The sequence below is a fragment of the Halichoerus grypus genome, chromosome 7 (genome assembly GCF_964656455.1).
Source record: "Halichoerus grypus chromosome 7, mHalGry1.hap1.1, whole genome shotgun sequence".
NCBI lineage: Eukaryota > Metazoa > Chordata > Mammalia > Carnivora > Phocidae > Halichoerus > Halichoerus grypus.
The window spans coordinates 27,046,234-27,064,320 of record NC_135718.1 but is presented as its reverse complement, the minus strand read 5'-3'; the positions used below and the strand labels follow the sequence as shown (position 1 = coordinate 27,064,320).

The window sequence follows — 18,087 nt, the reverse complement described above, 5'->3', positions numbered from 1 at the left end:
GTCAGTTTTTTCTGTGTAAGCAGAACGGCCATGCCATTCTTGAAAATATACTTTCAGACGTGTATTGGGAATCATTTGTAAAGAAGCCTGTATGTAGGATTTAACATTTAGAAATTAAGCCAGCCTATGCCCTAAATAGCAGAAGTTGATTATCCAAATTTGATAGTTTTATGGCACATTAAATATGTCCAGGCAGGTATAAGCTCCATAGTAACGTTGGCCTCCCTGCCAAACTGGGATTGCCTCAGGCAAATATGCCGAAGATCTATCAAATTACTTTGAAAAGTACCCAGTTGTACCACTTTGTGATATCCTCTAAAGAAAGCCAACTTTCTTCAGAGCAGCAAAAGTTTCAGTTGATTTCTGGATCTTCTCCTAGTGTCCCCACCTTCAAACTTGCATATGATCCTCGTCTTCTTTTTTTTTTTTTTTCCTCATACCCCATATCCAGTCTGTCAGCAAATTCAGTTTGCTCTGCCTTCAAAATATACATTGAGTCCCAATTATTTCTTACCACCTCTATAGCAACCCCTCAAGTCCAAAAGATTGTTCTCTTCCATGGACTACTGTGAAGTAGTCTCTTAATTAGTCTCCTTATTTCCATTCATGTCCCCTACAGTCTGTTCTCCACACAGTAGTGATCCTTTTAGAAGGTGTCAGATCATGTTACTCTCAGGCTTCTAGGTGATCTCCATGTGACCCCTCTCTCTGCATAGCTTCCCATCTTCCCAACTTCCCTCTCCAGCAGGGTATCCTGAATCTCTTACATGGTGGCTCAGGGCTCTTAGAAGAAGTAAGCAGAAGCTGCCTGGGCTCAGGAGTCCTAGAATGTCACTTTCTCCACATTCTGTTAGCCAAAGCCCAGATTCAAAAGCTAAGATAAACTCTACCTTTTCATGGGAGGAACAGCATTCATGTTCAGGGAGGGATGGAATTGTTTCAGGCCATCATTGGAGATTAGCTACCGCCACCTAAATGACCCTGATGATCTGGCTTGGACTACTCCAACTTTACTTCTCCTTGTTCACTTGTTTCAAACCACTCTGGGCCTCTTGCCTGTTCCTTGAAAATGCCAGACAGACTGCCACCCAGGACCTTTGCCCTCAAATTCCCCTTGCCCTAGACCTTTCTTCCCCCCTGTGACAAAATGTCTAGTTCCCTCATTTCATTCATGTCTCAGATTAAATGTCATCTCTTTAGAGAAACTATCTCTGACCCCTCAGACTTAAATAATTATATTAGTTTTTTTGTGCTTTTTTAATTGCTACATAACAAATTACCAGGTTAAAATAGCACCCATTCATCAGCTCACAGTTTTCTAGGTCAGAATTCTGGCACAGCATGGCTGGGGGTCCTCTGCTCCTAGTATCACAAGGCTGAAATGAAGATGGTGACCAGGCTGAGTTCACATCTGGAGGCTCTGAGGGAAAATCCTCTTCTCAGATCATTGTTGCCAGAATTTAGTTCCTTGCCTTTGTAGGATTGAGGTCCCCATTTCCTTACTGGCTGTCATCTGGCAGCTCTGGCAGCTCCCAGAGTCTGACCACATCCTTTTCCATGTGGTCCCCCTTCTTCTTCAGCAACCAGTTGGAGCAAAACTCTCTGCTTTTAAAGGGCTCATCACAGTAATCTCCCTATCTTAAGGTCAGCTGATTTGGCACCTTAATTAAATCAAAGCAGTACCTATGTGTTTGTTTGAATAGCTGAGAGAAGGTATGTGTACACCTGGAGCCAAGAATCTTGGGGGCAACCATCTTAGAATTTTACCTACTACAGTAACCTGTACATTTTTTCTATCTCCTTATTTTTCTTAATAGCACTATCCATATTATATTTTCCATTTATTTGTTTAATGGTTTGATCTTGCTGTACACGCTACAGTATAAGTGCCTGATGATAGAGACCGTTACTTTTGTTCAGTGTTGTATTCCTAGCACCTAGGACAGTGTTTGACACATTGTAGGTGTCCAATTGATATTTACTGAATGAACTAATTAATAAAAAGATTTTATGGCATGTAATTTTGATTTCTTTTTTAGAAGGAAAAGGGTAGATTGAGCATATAAATGTTACAGTAAAGCTTTATCTCCAAAGGTACTAGAGTCTCAAATTATTCATCAGCCTTTCTTTGCATGGAAGGTTTCTTATATTAAAAAAGAAGTTGTGAGTAAGTAATTGTATAAATGTCCAGTAACTCATGTATACAAGAAAAAGCAAATTAGCTTTTTCACTTGCTAGTAATAATAACTTAACATGCTTTCAGCTTTCAGTTTTCATGTATAGATCTCCAAATAATATCTTCCTGTGAACTTTTAGAAATGGATGCCTAGTTGTCCAGCATTATTCCTGATTTACCAATTTACTGTGGTCTTTGTGTGGCTTTCCATGTAATCGCTGTTCACAAATATCCAATTGCTAATGAGTAACAGAGTGAGCTCCAACATAAAGTCGTAACATAGCATGCCAGATCAGAAAAGTATTTATTTCCCTCATTTTCGATAGTTACTGTTTTTTGTTTCTTTTAATCCACTCCTTCTACAGACAAAACTTGCCAATGGCACTTCCAGTATGATTGTGCCCAAGCAACGAAAACTCTCAGCAAGCTATGAGAAGGAAAAGGAACTGTGTGTCAAATATTTTGAGCAGTGGTCAGAGTCCGATCAAGTGGAATTTGTGGAACATCTTATATCCCAAATGTGTCATTACCAACATGGGCACATAAACTCGTATCTTAAACCTATGTTGCAGAGGGATTTCATAACTGCTTTGCCAGGTATGTCTACGGGTATTTGTGGGCCATTAATTTGCCTGGAAAACATGTTACAATGGTAATGGAACTGGATCTTCATCTCTCTTTTTAAAAGTCTTTATTGGCTTGATTTTTATAAACTGAGTCCTTTAATCGTACCTTCTTGAGGTATAAATACCCCAAGTCACACTCTGGAAATAGAGACTCCTCTTTCCCCTGTCTTCTCCATATCTCATGCCCTTCTAGTCATCCTGTTCTTAACCCATTCAGAGATGCAAATGATATATTTTCTGAAGTGTTACTCAATAATATGTCTTAGTTTTTAAGATATGCTAACTTATATACTTGGATTTGATTTCTTTTTTTTTTTTAAGATTTTATTTATTTATTTGGGAGGGAGAGAGAGAGCTCATGAGAGGGGGGAGGGTAAGAGGGAGAAGCAGACTCCCCGCCGAGCAGGGAGCCCAATGTGGGACTCGATCCTGGGACTCCAGGATCATGACCTGAGCTGAAGGCAGTCGCTTAACCAACTGAGCCACCCAGGTGCCCTGGATTTAGATTTCTATGGGAATTTATCAACAGAATATTTAAATTATAGGACTGAATAGGAAACATTTTTAATTGAGTATTTTAGAAAGAAAAATATCTCAGGAGTCTTATGACATTAAATATGTAAACTCCTGGCTTTGCAGTCTCACTGTTCTCAGTAACCAAATAGCTCTCGTAAACTATATATATGTTTAAATACCCACATGCGTGGGATGGTTTAGCCTGGTGATGGGTATTAAGGAGGGCACATACTGCATGGAGCACTGGGTGTTACATGAAAACAATGAAGCGTGGGTCACTGCATCAAAAACTAATGATGTATTGTATGGTGACTAACATAACATAATAAAATAAATAAAAAAAATAAATACACACATGCGCGCACACACTTAAAATACTTTTGTGGGTGGGGGGAGGAGGATGTGGTTTTACTGAATGCTCAATATGGTGATCCTAGGACACTATGTAGACATCAGTATTTGGGGCAAATGCTATCTCAAGAAAACATAAGGTTGTCCTCTTTGTTAAAAGTTTATTTTAGAAGAAAATACAGTGCAGGGGTGCCTGGGTGGCTCAGTCAGGTTACGCGTCTGATTCTTGATTTCGGCTCAGGTGATGATCTCAGGGTCGGGAGATCAAGCCCTGCCTTGGGCTCAATTCTCTCTCTCTCTCTCCCCCTGTCCCTCCCCCACACTGGCTTGCTAGCATTCTATCTCTCAAAAAAAGAAGAAAATGAGTACAAAAGATGAGTGAATCTATAAAATATCATATCCTGGTTTTTTGTTTTTTTTTTTCAGTTTCCTGATTATAGAAGTTATAGGAAATTTAGGGAATTCAAAACAGTTTAAAATATAAAAATGAAATTTCCCAGAACCCCACCATTCAGAGAGAGCTGCTAATGTGCTATTAATATTTTGGCCTTACTATTTTTTCTAGTTGTGTATATTTCCTTCTAAAGCTGGGATCGTATGTTTTTGTAGCATTTTTTTCTTACTATGTTCTCTTAATGTATTTTCCTAAGTGTTCTTTTAAAACATAATTATTTATAGTATTATATATTCTTTCTGATGGCCAAAGCTCATATTATTTAACCCCTTTTTTGAACATTTAGGTAGTTTAAAATATTTTTCTTACTATAAACTTTGCTGTGGTGGACATTCTTATTCACTGATCTTTTGGGCATCCTAGGAAAAAATAACAGAAGTGGGATTCCTATATTAAAGAATTATGAACAGTTTCAAGATTTAATACTTGTGCCAAACTGTCCTCTATGAAAAATATACCAACCCTCTGCAAAACTGTGTATTACTACTTTGCTTAATCTTTGCCAATTATCTTTTTTTTAATTTGTGTTTCCAAAACTGGAATTTAAGTCACCCTTTAAAACAAAAGAAATACCTATTTATAGCTTAGAAATAACCATTTTAAAGCTAAATTTTTACCTATATTTTTTGTTAAATAGAATAGACTTCTGCCCCTTCTTCACTCATTGGATTTTGTTTTAGCCATAGGCGAACAGTTTTCATTGTGTGAACAATCTGTGTGTACCTCATTACTGTGCTCTCCCCCATTTCCGAGACATGCTACTATCTCAAGCATATACCACCACTAAGAATTGAACAGGAGTTGATTAGACCTGTGTATTCTTTGCCTAATCCTGATCCCTGGTGTGTATCTGCTGACCACTTTATAAGGTATTAAATCATCAGTCTAATGTTTTATGGCCATTTTAACTTACAAACCTACACCGTCTGGCTACATTTAGTAAACCAAACTACGTCCAAAAATGCCTATAATCCATTAATGTAATGGGTTTGTTTGGAGTGTTAGGTGAAATTACTTCCAAAGACTTACTGTAGGGACAGTAAAAGATCAGGAACAATTTGATGATAGCCATTAAAAACACAGGAATGGATTTTGGAAACTTCTGATGGTGTAGAAAGTTTCAATTTAAACATGCAGGAATTATACCATCACTGTTTTTTGCATGAAGAACTAATTATTATATCTTTAATTGGCTTATAGTCATTTTCCTTTAATAAGCATTAGGTGATAGATGCCTCCATCTGCTTATGCTTAAATATGAACATGTGATGCCAGCCAAACAAAATCCATTTAATGCTTTCTTTTCCAAATCTGCTGAAAAATGTGACTGCTATCCATACAATTTTATAATTAGAATAATGTTTAAGCACATTTGGATTGTTGCTAATGGCGTCCAAGTGTGTCTTTGTGTGATTCAAGGGAAAGGCACAAAATGAAATGTGGTATTCTCTTTCCTATTTGTTAAGTTTGTGCCTCAGGGAGTCGGAGTATGAAGGAATCCTTCTGCACTATTTAAGTCTTTAGCAAACCTCTGATATGTAACCTGAAAGAGAAATAACTTTGAATGTGTTTGTCTCACTTGTGAATTAGAACAGCAGCCAAAAGCTTCATTAGTATGATCATCCTGTTTTATAAGATGTAGTCCTCTGAGGCCTCAGTACAGATTTGGGTGGTAGAGTATTTTAATTGGGAAGGGCATCCAGTTTAGGCAGCCCAAGATCTACTTCCACTGTTTTCCTCTGTACATCCTACAAAATGGTCTCTGAAATGCTAACCAAGTTATTTATTGGTCTGGAGTTTTGTTTTGTTTTGTTTTTTTGGTCAGCTGTCATTTAGGTTTTATAGCAGCAACTACTGTCAAATATAGTTGTTTTAAACATCTGAAATTAAACTCATACTTGAACTTAAACATACCTCTCTGTCTTTCCTCTCGGGATATTCCTATACCAATCTGTATTTCCTTCTTCTCTCCTTTCTGCATGCCCAAAATTCTATAACCCAGCACATTCTGACTTAGTGCCTCTCCTCCAGTACATTTAAAGGATATTTCTTTTACTGAACAGCTTTGGAACTGCAGCAGTAATAGAAACAGAATGAGAAATGGACCTAATATAGAGATTTGGGGGGGTCTGAATCACAGACTTTGAGATGCCATCCATAGAACATCCCCTAGTGCTGAAATCCATATAGATAGATGTGAATTGTTTTCTGGAATCCTTTTTATTTTTAATGTCTTGGGGGGTTTGCTGGTTGTTAGCTTTAACTTCCTTATCTAAAGGAAGATGGAAAATACTGTTCATTTCTGTAACCTTATGGAAAAATTATTGACACTCATTTTACCCAAGTTTCTGTTTGAAAAAGAAACCGGACCACACTAGGGACAATGATGTGCCTTCAGAGCAGAATAAATGCTGTTCTGTTTTCAAGGACCTTTTGTGAAAAATCATTCACCACCTATATTCTTCTTCTTGGCCTCCACCCCCCACCAACAGCTCGGGGTTTGGATCACATTGCTGAGAACATTCTGTCATACCTGGATGCCAAATCACTATGTGCTGCTGAACTTGTATGTAAGGAATGGTACCGAGTGACATCTGATGGCATGTTATGGAAGAAGCTCATTGAGAGAATGGTCAGGACAGATTCTCTGTGGAGAGGCCTGGCAGAACGAAGAGGGTGGTGAGCCTTTTAACTTTCTTGCTATTATAGATGAACTTCAGGACCTGGCCATTCAGAATCATTGGAATAACACTGGGAACCAGTGAGACTGCTTATCATTTAATATAATGATTCAGCTGGTTTATAGCACAAAATGTAAAATAGTTTGTACATGTACTTAGCTGTTTTTCTTCTGACCAATCATTGATAAATGACATAATAATGTGTTAATACTGCTTTGCAAAAATTATTAAAAACTGACTTCCATTTAGAGCATTCTGTTCTCTGGGCAGAAACTAGTGTCCTGACAAAGGTTTGATAGGCAGTTTGTAAGACAGATGACTTTAAATCACACAGAAGCCATCAGATGCCTGAAACAATCCTGAACAAATAAGTATTTTCTCCTTCAGAAGATTTCTTGTCTTTAATCCATGCCTGTGGTGTTTTCTCACCTTTGTAATCAAAATTATTTTTACACTCAACTAGAATAAGAACTCTAGCCATCAGAAAGAGTGAAATGTGGGATCCTAGTGTATATCACTGTTTCCTTCATAAGACCCATATTTTCTCAAGATTATACTGCTTAATCCCAAATTCCTTAAGGCATTATATACTTAGCAGCCTAAGAGACTTAACCAATTTTGTTGTTCTTTTAACATAAAGGTACCATTTCATTCGAACTTGTGGAAGATGCCTTCTATATGTACTTTCAGAGGATGTCTCTAGAATGTCACTATAAGAAAGTCAGGTGTGAATATTTCATAAGTAAAATAAAGGTGACATATTAAGTATTTTAGCTGATAGATATGCACCAGTAGGCATATGTGTGCTCAGGGATATCCTAGGCAATTAATTTTATCAATTATTTATCTTGGACCATAAAGAGATACAAAACAATTAAGAAAAGGGGATCAGCTTTTCTTAGCAATTTTCATTAAAATATGGTTGGCTTCTTTTTTGTTGTTGTTGCATCTTTGAAATTCATTAATATATAATAAACATAATGACCTCTAAGTATTATACCAAATGCTTCAAGAAATTTTTGTCATTCTGGCTATTAGGAAGACTTTAAAATTTCTCTCAAATTCAGTTAAAGGAAGCAAATGTCAGGCAATTCTTTGGCTATATAAAAATGAATAAATGAAAGCAAAGTGTTACTCTTCCCAAATATGTTTTTCTTATTCTCACTTCACTATATAGAAAAACCCGAAGCCTTTTCATAACTTACTTCATACTTTGGAAATAAACTCTTTATAGTATAAAAAAGCAAAAAAGTATATAGTTGTATGGGATTCAAAGTCCATCATTTTGCTAAGCATGTCAGGACCAGCCTTAGATATAGAGCAGTTGATGACATGGGAGAATTTTAGGATAGCTAGGAATATTCCACTATCCCTCATGGGAAAAAAAGAAAAGAGACTCTCCTCCAAATTGGAACTCCTGGCCTGAAATCTCTATCACAGAGATTATTCACTCCCATAGTGATAATGGTTTTCTTCCCTGTTAAAATATACTTTGCTCCCATTTGGAGTGTAAATAACAGTAAACCTTTATCAGACATTGGGAGTTTACTGATTTCTTTTTTTGAAGGCAAGAAGAAGGCAGATGCATGTGAAAATGCCAAAGATAAGCGTAGGCTCCACAGTTTTGCTTGGGGGTGGCAGTAAATAGCAAGATCTGTTATGTTAGTTACAAAGAAAGGAAACAAGATCATTGAAAAGGTGGCCTTTTGGCCTTTTAAAGGGGTATGTGAAGGGATGGCTGAGGAATAATCTAGGATCCAGTATTAATTATCACTCTCTCTGCTGTCTGTTCAACCACAGGAACCCATTCCTGTTCTTTTGAGTATCTTTCGGAGTTCAGACCATATTCCTTTGTCTTTGGCCACATTTGTCATCTTGGCTTGATAGAGCCCCATGAAATTACAAGTATTTGTCCACCCCATGAAGACCTCCTCTAATATCCCCTTGACTTTCTCTGGCTGCTTCTATTTTTAAATGTTGCCTTTCTGCTTGTGTTAGTGTCCTCCCCCACTTTTTAAAAACTTTAATCTATGATCACTTTCTCATCTTCTTTCAGATTGTTTTACTAAGCCTACTGTGTCAATAAAGTCTTTCTGTTATACCTTTCCCCAAATGCTGGCTTTGAAAGTTTTTTCCATTTCCTCCAACCAAAAATAAATAAGTAAATCTAGTTCTCTAATGAAGCTTTGGGTTTAACTTCTACTCCACTGTTGTATTTTATATCTAGATGAATTTCACAGTTCATGACATGAACTCTGTCATTTTCTGTCTTGAATAACATTGAATGTGCTCTCTCTGTTCAGTAATGGTAACTCTTAAAAGTATAATAAAAGATCACTTGGGGAAGTCCATTTTCTTAATCAGCAGATCACATTTTATGGTAACATTCTAAATTTAATATTTAGCATTTATCATGTACTCACATTCTCAGAGGTACTAGGCATTTCACATAGAAGTGGTCCCTGTTGTCGGAGAGCTTCCATCATAAAAGGTTTTGACTTACAACACAGATCTAGACTGAAAAACCAGTTTTCAACACCTTGCCACCTTTTTTTGTAGCACCTTTAACTTGAAAGAAATTTAGATACTTGGCAAGGCATGAAAAATACATTGAGGTAAAAAATGAGATCAGAGTTTTCTCTTTTCTTGGGATGTAGAGATAGTTTCGTTATGTATGAAGAAAATCCTGGGATTCCTGTATTCAATTGCCAGAGATTAAAAGGGGGACAGGAATCTATGAAGGATGGTGGCCCCTGGAGACAGTAAAGTAGTTAAGAGTGTAGGCTCTAAAGTCAGATTCAAATTCCAGTCTCTCACTGACTATGTGACCTTGAACAGGTTACCTAATCTCCCTGACATTTGATTTCTTCATCTGCAAAATAAATGTAGTGATTCTCACCTCATGAAAGGATGTTGGAATTGAAATTATGAAGTTGTAATTATTAACCAGACTTAAAATTTCTTCATCCTGAATCTGTTGTTTGCTTGCAGTGTGTTTACAGAATAAGATTGTTCAGGGAAGTGTACTTGTAACCTAGAATTATTTCATAATGTGTCTTGTTTGCCCTTTATGTTGGGGTATCATGTTTCTTGCTCCTATTAGCCCCCTTTTAAAAACTATTATTTTAGCTTCTCCATTGTAGATTTCCCTTCCTGTATTAACACAGAAGTGAAAGCCAGCTACCTTCCTGATAGGAAATTTCCTCAACTAATTTTCAAGGTGTATAATAGGAAGAGGGCAGGGGAAAAGCATTCCTGGAGACACTGAACAATTAATTATATTGTAATGGAGCTATAGAGGGAGGAGTGGATGACTGGCCCAGAGAAAACATGATTTCTCTGGTGCCAGGATTACACTCAGAGGCATTTCTGCCTATCTCCACTTTGCAAGGCACAGTGCCAGTGAGAACAGCAGTTAGTACACCCATAGTGGAGTTTACTAGCTTCCACACCGTGTTTGGTGGGTTCTTAACTTCAGGATGAGGAATTAAATTTTTTACCCAGCAGGAAGTGATTGCCATTTACTGATTTTTTTTTTTGTAGCAAAGATCTAGCTTGGGATATGAGTATTCCAGAGATGTGCTGTCATAAGGAAGGAGATACTAACAAATGTTGCTCACTGGAATCAAGGAGAGGCAATAAATGCATGTATGTCTGTGCATAGCCAGGGACACACCTGTGAAAGAGTGTCATGCCTTAGATCTGATAGCACAGTGCTCTTAGGCATCTTCGTCTTCTTCTATACCCGCTGCTGGACACTCCTGTGTTCCCTTTGTCTTCTGTCGAAATGAACTGAATTGCTCCTTTTAAAGCATAGCTATACCGATCACGAGCAGCCTGGGTGCCTGAGCTGCCACCACACACCTCACCCCATGTAAGTGAAGTCTAGAGAAAATGATCTCCATGACAGAGGCATTCTCCCTGCCACGATGCTAGGCTCCACTGACGCTGGCACAGCTTTACTCAGTGGAAAAAAACAAAAACAAAAACTGTGGGGCGTGTGGCCAGTTCAGAGATGGTAGTTACCATCACCAACAAAATTTTCAAAAGATAAGACCAATGAATCTATGTGTTATAGAGGTTTGAAAGACCAGTTGATAAATTCTGATTATACGTATTCTGTTTGTTGACCTTATAACATTATACTGTGATGGCTACATTGCAAATCATCGTGTTGACAATCAGTGTTGACCTAGTTCCTTAGAACCCAGAAGGTGATTCGTTGACATGGGACTCCTGAAATCAGGCTTAGCTTCGTGCTTTTCCAGGCTAGTTATAGATATTATATGGAATGGTAACTGTGAAAACACTTTGAAGTACTATGAAGCTTCTTGTAAATGTATAATACTATGATTTTTATTGGGAAATATTTGTTGTTTTTTAGGGGACAGTATTTATTCAAAAACAAACCTCCTGATGGGAATGCTCCTCCCAACTCTTTTTATAGAGCACTTTATCCTAAAATTATACAAGACATTGAGGTAAGAATCTATGTATATTTGAGTATTTGCCAAATACTAGAGAATCATCAGCATTCTTCAGTTACAACATTGTTACAGCAAACCCATTAAGGTTTATTAATGTAGGTTAAAAATAAATTTCTTCTAAGTAAATAGGGTAGGTAAAATATAGTGAATTGCCAGGCAAAAAATTCTAAAGCTTGTAAAGATTGTTTACTGGTAGGTAAATGAGAGAGAGAAGATGGTATCTTCATGCAATAGCAGTGAGACTGTTGAAGTTGCACTTATAATGTGATATTCAGATATCTTCTGAATTGAGCCTTCCTGGAAGTTCACTAGTAGAAATGGCCACCACATATGTATGAGGAGCACTGAGCACATAACCTTATGTAATTCATAGCTTGCCCTCTGTTGCCCTCTTTCCACCAGTTTATCATTTAATTGAATGAGTTATATGCAGGAGAGCTCTAGAAAATAAATCTTTAATAACTTTGCAAATGGGAAAATGTTACGTAATTTTAAACAGTGGCTTTTTAAAAACATTTTTAGTTTGCCTTAAGGTCTATATATTTAATAGAGTGAAGCATTGAGCATTTGTCATTGGTTACCATGAAAGTCAGATAAGAATTTAGTCCTAGTCCTTTCCTAATTACTTCCTCTTTACCGTTCCTTCTCCTCAGACAATAGAATCTAACTGGAGATGTGGAAGACATAGTTTACAGAGAATCCACTGTCGAAGTGAAACAAGCAAAGGAGTTTACTGTTTACAGTATGATGATCAAAAGATAGTAAGCGGCCTTCGAGACAACACAATCAAGGTGAGGTCTGTTTAGTTATGGGAAGGTAGCTGAATGAACAAGGGTGTCCACATTAATAAGGCAGTCCAAACATCATCTCTAAGCATTATTTCCAGAAAGTAAATGAGAGTTTTAGGTTGTTTCCAGTCCCAAAGCCAGAATCATTTCCTTAAAGGACAGTTACCTGCTTCCCGCCAGAAGCATGTACAGATAGATAGTCCTAGGGTTAAACTCTGTTTAAAGTACACTGAATGTGCTGTTGCTCCTTTGGGCCTCACATAATTATAGGGCTACCCTGTTCCTTAATGAAAAGGATAAAGTCTGCATTAGTATTGAAGCCACATATATATAGTGCTTAGCTATACCTGTAGAAAAGAATGCATTCCACATTGCTCTGGGCTTTGATTCTTTTGGAGAATCAAACACATAATAGAGCCAACAAGTCTCAGCAGCACCCCATTATCACATTGATCAAAAGGATCTTGTTTGCCATCCTAGATCTGGGATAAAAGCACGTTGGAATGCAAGCGAATTCTCACAGGCCACACGGGTTCTGTCCTGTGTCTCCAGTATGATGAGAGGGTGATCATAACTGGATCATCGGATTCCACGGTCAGGTAGAAAATTTCAAATGATCTTTCAAACTCTGGAAAATCAGATCTGCTCTGTTCTTAGTCATAGCTAGTAATTTTGTATATAACTGCATGAACACAGTTCTGAAACTTCATAACTAAAGAAGAATAAACCATCAGCTCTCCACATCATTGTGTCCACCTAGAAACCTTGATTTAGGAATGATTAAGGCAAGTTTACATTTTTGCACACTGAAGAAACTACGTATTCTATTTTAATTTGGGGGAATCATCCATTATAGAAACTTGATAAACCTTGCATTCTTTACAAAAAACAACTCACAGAGGAATGATGTGAATGGAATAAAGCCTCCTTTCAGGTGGTTATAACTGCGGTATAGACATGCATTATCTCCTTTAAAATGTGTACAGGTGAGCAATGCTCTCTCTTTGCCAGCCCCTCCCCTGCTGTCCCTGCAGTTTTTAATTGCAAGCTTTACTCAGGGAGGGGCCTTCAGTTTCCAGAGGCGTTAGTGATTTGATGACACAGCCATTATGCTGCTGGAGTCCAGTGTAGCTTGAGTTCTGGGTACCAGCAGCACTGCTGAAACCTCTGTTAGGAGTTTTGCCTTAAGCTAAAGGATTTAGAAAACATAATGTATCAAAAGTAACTTAAAAAAATATATACAAAAAAAAGGCAGTTAACTGCATTGTTAGATTCTCTGAAGTTAAATGTTTACCATTCGAAATTATCCTCTGTGAATAGAAAAGGCTGTTCCTGTTTCTTACCTTTTGACTTAAAGGCATAGCAAACTCAGTTCTTACAGTTATCGACATTTAACATTTATTGATGCTGTGGAGTGCCTCAAGGAAGCTAAAACATTGTAGAGACTAACATCATTTATAGGATAAGGGACAAAATGATTTTCTAAAAGATGGGGTTAAATTGGAAAAGGAAATAAAATGTGTTATGAAAATCAAAGTAAATATACAAAAAGAGAGTAGTCAAAATTAAATATATCATCACACAAAATTCTCAAGCTATCCAAACGTCCCACACCCTGCTGCTTTAAGTCCCCATTTACAACAGGATGGCTATTCTTGATCTCTACCCCCCATTCAAGGCACAGAAATAGGGCCTCAGACTTAGAGTATAGTTCATCTTGCACCTGGCTGGTATGGTGAAATCGAAGATCCAGGGTTATTAGGCTCAAATCCATAGTACTAAGTCTGTTACAGAAGCTTCTTGGCCTGTGTCAGTTCTGCTTCCTGAGGGCTACTCGTGGGACACTAATGCTACTGTTACTGATCAGATTCCTGCTTTAAAATGTATCTCATTAAAGGTATCAGATTGAATGTCAGAAGTTTTATAATAATCTTGAAGTCTGGGCCCAGTTAGTAGGTGATGGTGGTTGCATCTTCATTCCTACTCCCCATAACTCACCCAGATTTCAAGTAGTGTGTCTTAAGGGTTTCACATTGGCAGCATCCTATCCCTTCCTTTTCCTGCTCTCCTAGTCCAGCCCTCTGTCTGTCACTTCCCCATGGTCCATCAGAACTCTTCACCTCACCTCAGCCTCAAAGCTGCTAGAGAGTAGAGTGTAATACTAATTATGAAAATGGGGCGGGATGTGTGGGGAATGTGGTGGTCAAATAGGATTATAGCCAGGAGCACCCTTGAAACCTCAGATAACCTTTTTAATGTTGTTTGTTCCAGGGTGTGGGATGTAAATACAGGTGAAATGCTAAACACGTTGATTCACCATTGTGAAGCAGTTCTGCACTTGCGTTTCAATAATGGCATGATGGTGACTTGCTCCAAAGACCGTTCCATTGCTGTATGGGATATGGCCTCCCCAACTGACATCACCCTCCGGAGGGTGCTCGTCGGACATCGAGCTGCTGTCAATGTTGTAGACTTTGATGACAAGTACATTGTTTCTGCATCTGGAGATAGGACTATAAAGGTAATGAGGCATTTTTCAGTAAGTCCCCAACATAGAGTAAGGGAGTTTATGTGAAAATCCGGTCAAAGGAAATTTCATATTTAAATGTCAGTGTAGAGTAATTTAATATTTAATTCAGACACTAGTCTATGTGTAAAAAGGCCACGAGTGAGATAAGCCGTGTGAAAATCTTAGTTAGGTATCTTATTCCTGTAAATAATGGTGAGTATGAGAAGGGCAGGGGTAAATTTAGCTTCAAGAAAATTTGTCTGCAAACCAGACTAACCACATAAGAGTAAATCAATTTGAGGAATTCTCATGTGATAGCAGCCAGCTATAAATTAGCCCTTTGTTATTGTGAATTAAACTTGTCCCTTTTTTCTCCTCTCTCTTTTTGGTATGGTTTGAGAAGTTGACTTCCCCCTGTTGGCTCAGTGCTATTTTCTGCTTCCCCAAGACTCCAAATGTTGTAGATCTTACTAGTAAAAACACCAAATCAACTGCCAAATGCTATTTCCTTTTCAGGTATGGAACACAAGTACTTGTGAATTTGTAAGGACCTTAAATGGACACAAACGCGGCATTGCCTGTTTGCAGTACAGAGACAGGCTGGTCGTGAGTGGCTCATCTGACAACACTATCAGGTGAGCAGCAGGTGCTCTTACCCAGAAGGGATCACTGTTACCCTGCCATTCATTGTTAGCGCACAGAAGTCTGGGTGTGTTACCTTTGAGTGTGTTATATTTATAATAAAATGTTTTTCTTTTCTTTTTCTTTTTTTTAAGATTTTTATTTTTAAGTAATCTCTACCCCCAACATGGGGCTCCAACTTACAACCCCAAGATCAAGAGTCACACGCTCCTCCGACTGAGCTAGCCAGGCGCCCCAAATGTTTTTCCTTTCTGTAGCTTCTTATAGGTCAAAAGTTTGCCAAAAAAAAAGTTTGCCCCAAGCAGAAAGAAAGCACAGCAAAGCCTTTTGTTGATGTGTTTCCTTCCTGTAATAGTTTTATTACCAGATAGACCTGTTTTAAAGGTACTGCTTGAATGAAGACGTGGACAAGAGTGATAAGTAGATGGAGGTTGAAGGCCCTCCTCTTTAAATTCCTCCTGTGTACAGTTGAAAAGTGCTAATAAATAGCCAACTGCATTTTCTCTCCACCAGTGTTCTTAAAAATAAAAAGAAGAAGAAGAAAAAAAGAAAAAAGATTTGTTTCCCTACTAGAAATTGTGCACTTTTGTTTTCTTCGCATTATGTAATTATCCAGGGAGTTACCAGTCTTTGAAATTATTAAGAATCCATAGATCGAATTACTTTTTGGTGTTTCCCTTCACAAAGATGAATGACAGAGATATGAATAGAATTTGGGAGATCTGTCAATCCTCTCCCTTCCTTCAAAAAGTACTAAGAGGGTGAAGAGGCCTTTTAAAAAAACAACAGAACTATTGTTATATCGAAGGAAATTGTCATTTCATTTGGATTTGTCTGAAAGCATGCAGTTTTTTGTGTTTTTTTTTTTTTAGAGAGAGATATAGCGAGAGAGGGAACACAAGCAGGGGGAGTTGGAGAGGGAGAAGCAGGCTTCCCACGGAGCAGGGAGCCCGATGCGGGACTCGATCCCAGGACCCTGGGATCATGACCTGAGCCGAAGGCAGACGCTTAACGACTGAGCCACCCAGGTGCCCCTGAAAGCATGCAGTTTTAAGATTTTATTTTTTTAAGTAATCTCTGTATCCATCATGGGGCTCACAAACTCACAACCCTGAGATCAAGAGTCTCGTGTTCTTCTGACTGAGCCAGCCAGGCACCCCAGGTTTTTTAAGTTAGTATATAAATGTTTTTGAGAACTTGCTTTTTGTTTCCATTATAGAGAAAGACTGTCCTGGACATTGGGTGAAAACAGAGAGTGTCCTTAGTAACAGAGGTGCACATGCTTTGTGAGGGCAGGATATCACTGGCACTCTGCATCTCGTTCTTATTGGTGATTTCAGGAAGCATTACTTTTCTTGGCTTGGTCATTTCCTTCATAGGCAACTGGGTACATTGAATTCATCCTTCTTATACCCTGGAGACCCTGGTTACAGGATTATATAAAGCCTTGTGCTTTGAAAATATATACTTCATATGAACTTCAGTCATACATTTGTCTGCCTGAATTATACAACAGAAAGGAGATCAACCACATTTTTGTATGAATGTTGATTGATTTTATTTTTGTGGATTTTTTAAAGACATACAAAGTATATTATTATAACATGCCAAGCTTAGAAAAGAATACATGAAAATTCACTTGACTCAATTTTCTCTTCCAGATTATGGGACATAGAATGCGGTGCGTGTTTACGAGTCTTAGAAGGTCACGAGGAACTGGTGCGCTGTATTCGATTCGATAACAAGAGGATTGTCAGTGGGGCCTACGATGGGTGAGTTTGCTAACAGGTTTTAAAAAAAAATGTACATCTTGATCCCTCCTCGCTGAGGATGATTAAATATAGTATTTCCCTGACTCTGAAAGATTATGGATTTCACAGAAAGCATCTGATACAATATTTCTTGTGTCTAATCTATGTGTTCACCTCTCCTTTGTTTACTTTTCTAAAATGTTCTTCCCAATCATTTATTTGCTCATGATTTTCATTAACATTTTAGTTATTTGGTTATATACTTGTCTGTTTTACCGTATAAAGCAAAGAACTGGGAAAACCCAGTATACCAGGATATGTGTGTAAAATAATGACTTACTAATAAAACTGAAATATTGGAGGCAGTATCTTTGGGGCATAGTGTGGTAGGCCCTTGAATATGGATCTCTTTGAGTAATTCCTAAAAGTGTAGCGCTCTTGTCTTCACTTCTCCTAGCATTTCGGTGACAAGAAGTTTAGTAATCTTTATTTTCTTTGGTCTAATTTCCAGTGGTTTTAGAATCCATTCATGTTGTGAATGGATCCCATGTCCAGCACTGCTAAACACTTAGTAAACTCGTACAAAAGTGTATTATTCACTTATGAAGGGCTCTTTATCATTTCTTCTTGTCAGGGTGCCTGACGTGGGGGGTGGAAGGCTGTAGTTCACATACTGACAGCTTTTTAAATATCAGAAACTACCTTACAACATTACCTTAGTTTTGGAGCTGGCTATAGTGATGAAGACAACTTACACAGCAGGAATAGACCACTCCCTCTGCTTTGAGTCAGCCATCACTGTTCTACCCTTGGGAAATTGTTCAGGGTGTGAGGACATATTCCAGCTACGTTATATTTTCTGATTGCCCTGGTTTTGATCTGTTCCCACCTTTCTTGGATTTTGTCTGTTATTTACCTTGAGGAGACATGACCCTATGTTTGATTTTTAGAAGGGCTAAACTTTTCTTATTTAAATCAAAATATGAGCATTTGCTTGTATAAACTACATAGTTCTTCAGTGGGCTCCAGTCCTCTGGTACATGTTACGTGGGCCATTCTTAGAATTGACCGGAAATAAGACGCCTCAGAATTACAAGTTTCTCGGT

At 38.0% G+C, this 18,087-nt stretch overlaps 1 protein-coding gene across 6 annotated transcripts in view; it reads left to right on the top strand.

Annotated features, from left to right (window-relative positions):
• Positions 1 to 18,087, top strand: part of BTRC (beta-transducin repeat containing E3 ubiquitin protein ligase) — a 168,995-nt gene that overhangs the window by 136,731 nt on the left and 14,177 nt on the right. For all 6 annotated transcript variants that reach the window (XM_036085997.2, XM_036085991.2, XM_036085961.2 and 3 more), the window contains 8 exons: positions 2,542 to 2,773; positions 6,616 to 6,802; positions 11,189 to 11,285; positions 11,945 to 12,082; positions 12,560 to 12,678; positions 14,351 to 14,600; positions 15,105 to 15,223; positions 16,892 to 17,002. In XM_036085997.2, the coding sequence (XP_035941890.1) occupies positions 2,542 to 2,773; positions 6,616 to 6,802; positions 11,189 to 11,285; positions 11,945 to 12,082; positions 12,560 to 12,678; positions 14,351 to 14,600; positions 15,105 to 15,223; positions 16,892 to 17,002 (1,253 nt within the window). The remainder of the gene's footprint in view (positions 1 to 2,541; positions 2,774 to 6,615; positions 6,803 to 11,188; positions 11,286 to 11,944; positions 12,083 to 12,559; positions 12,679 to 14,350; positions 14,601 to 15,104; positions 15,224 to 16,891; positions 17,003 to 18,087) is intronic.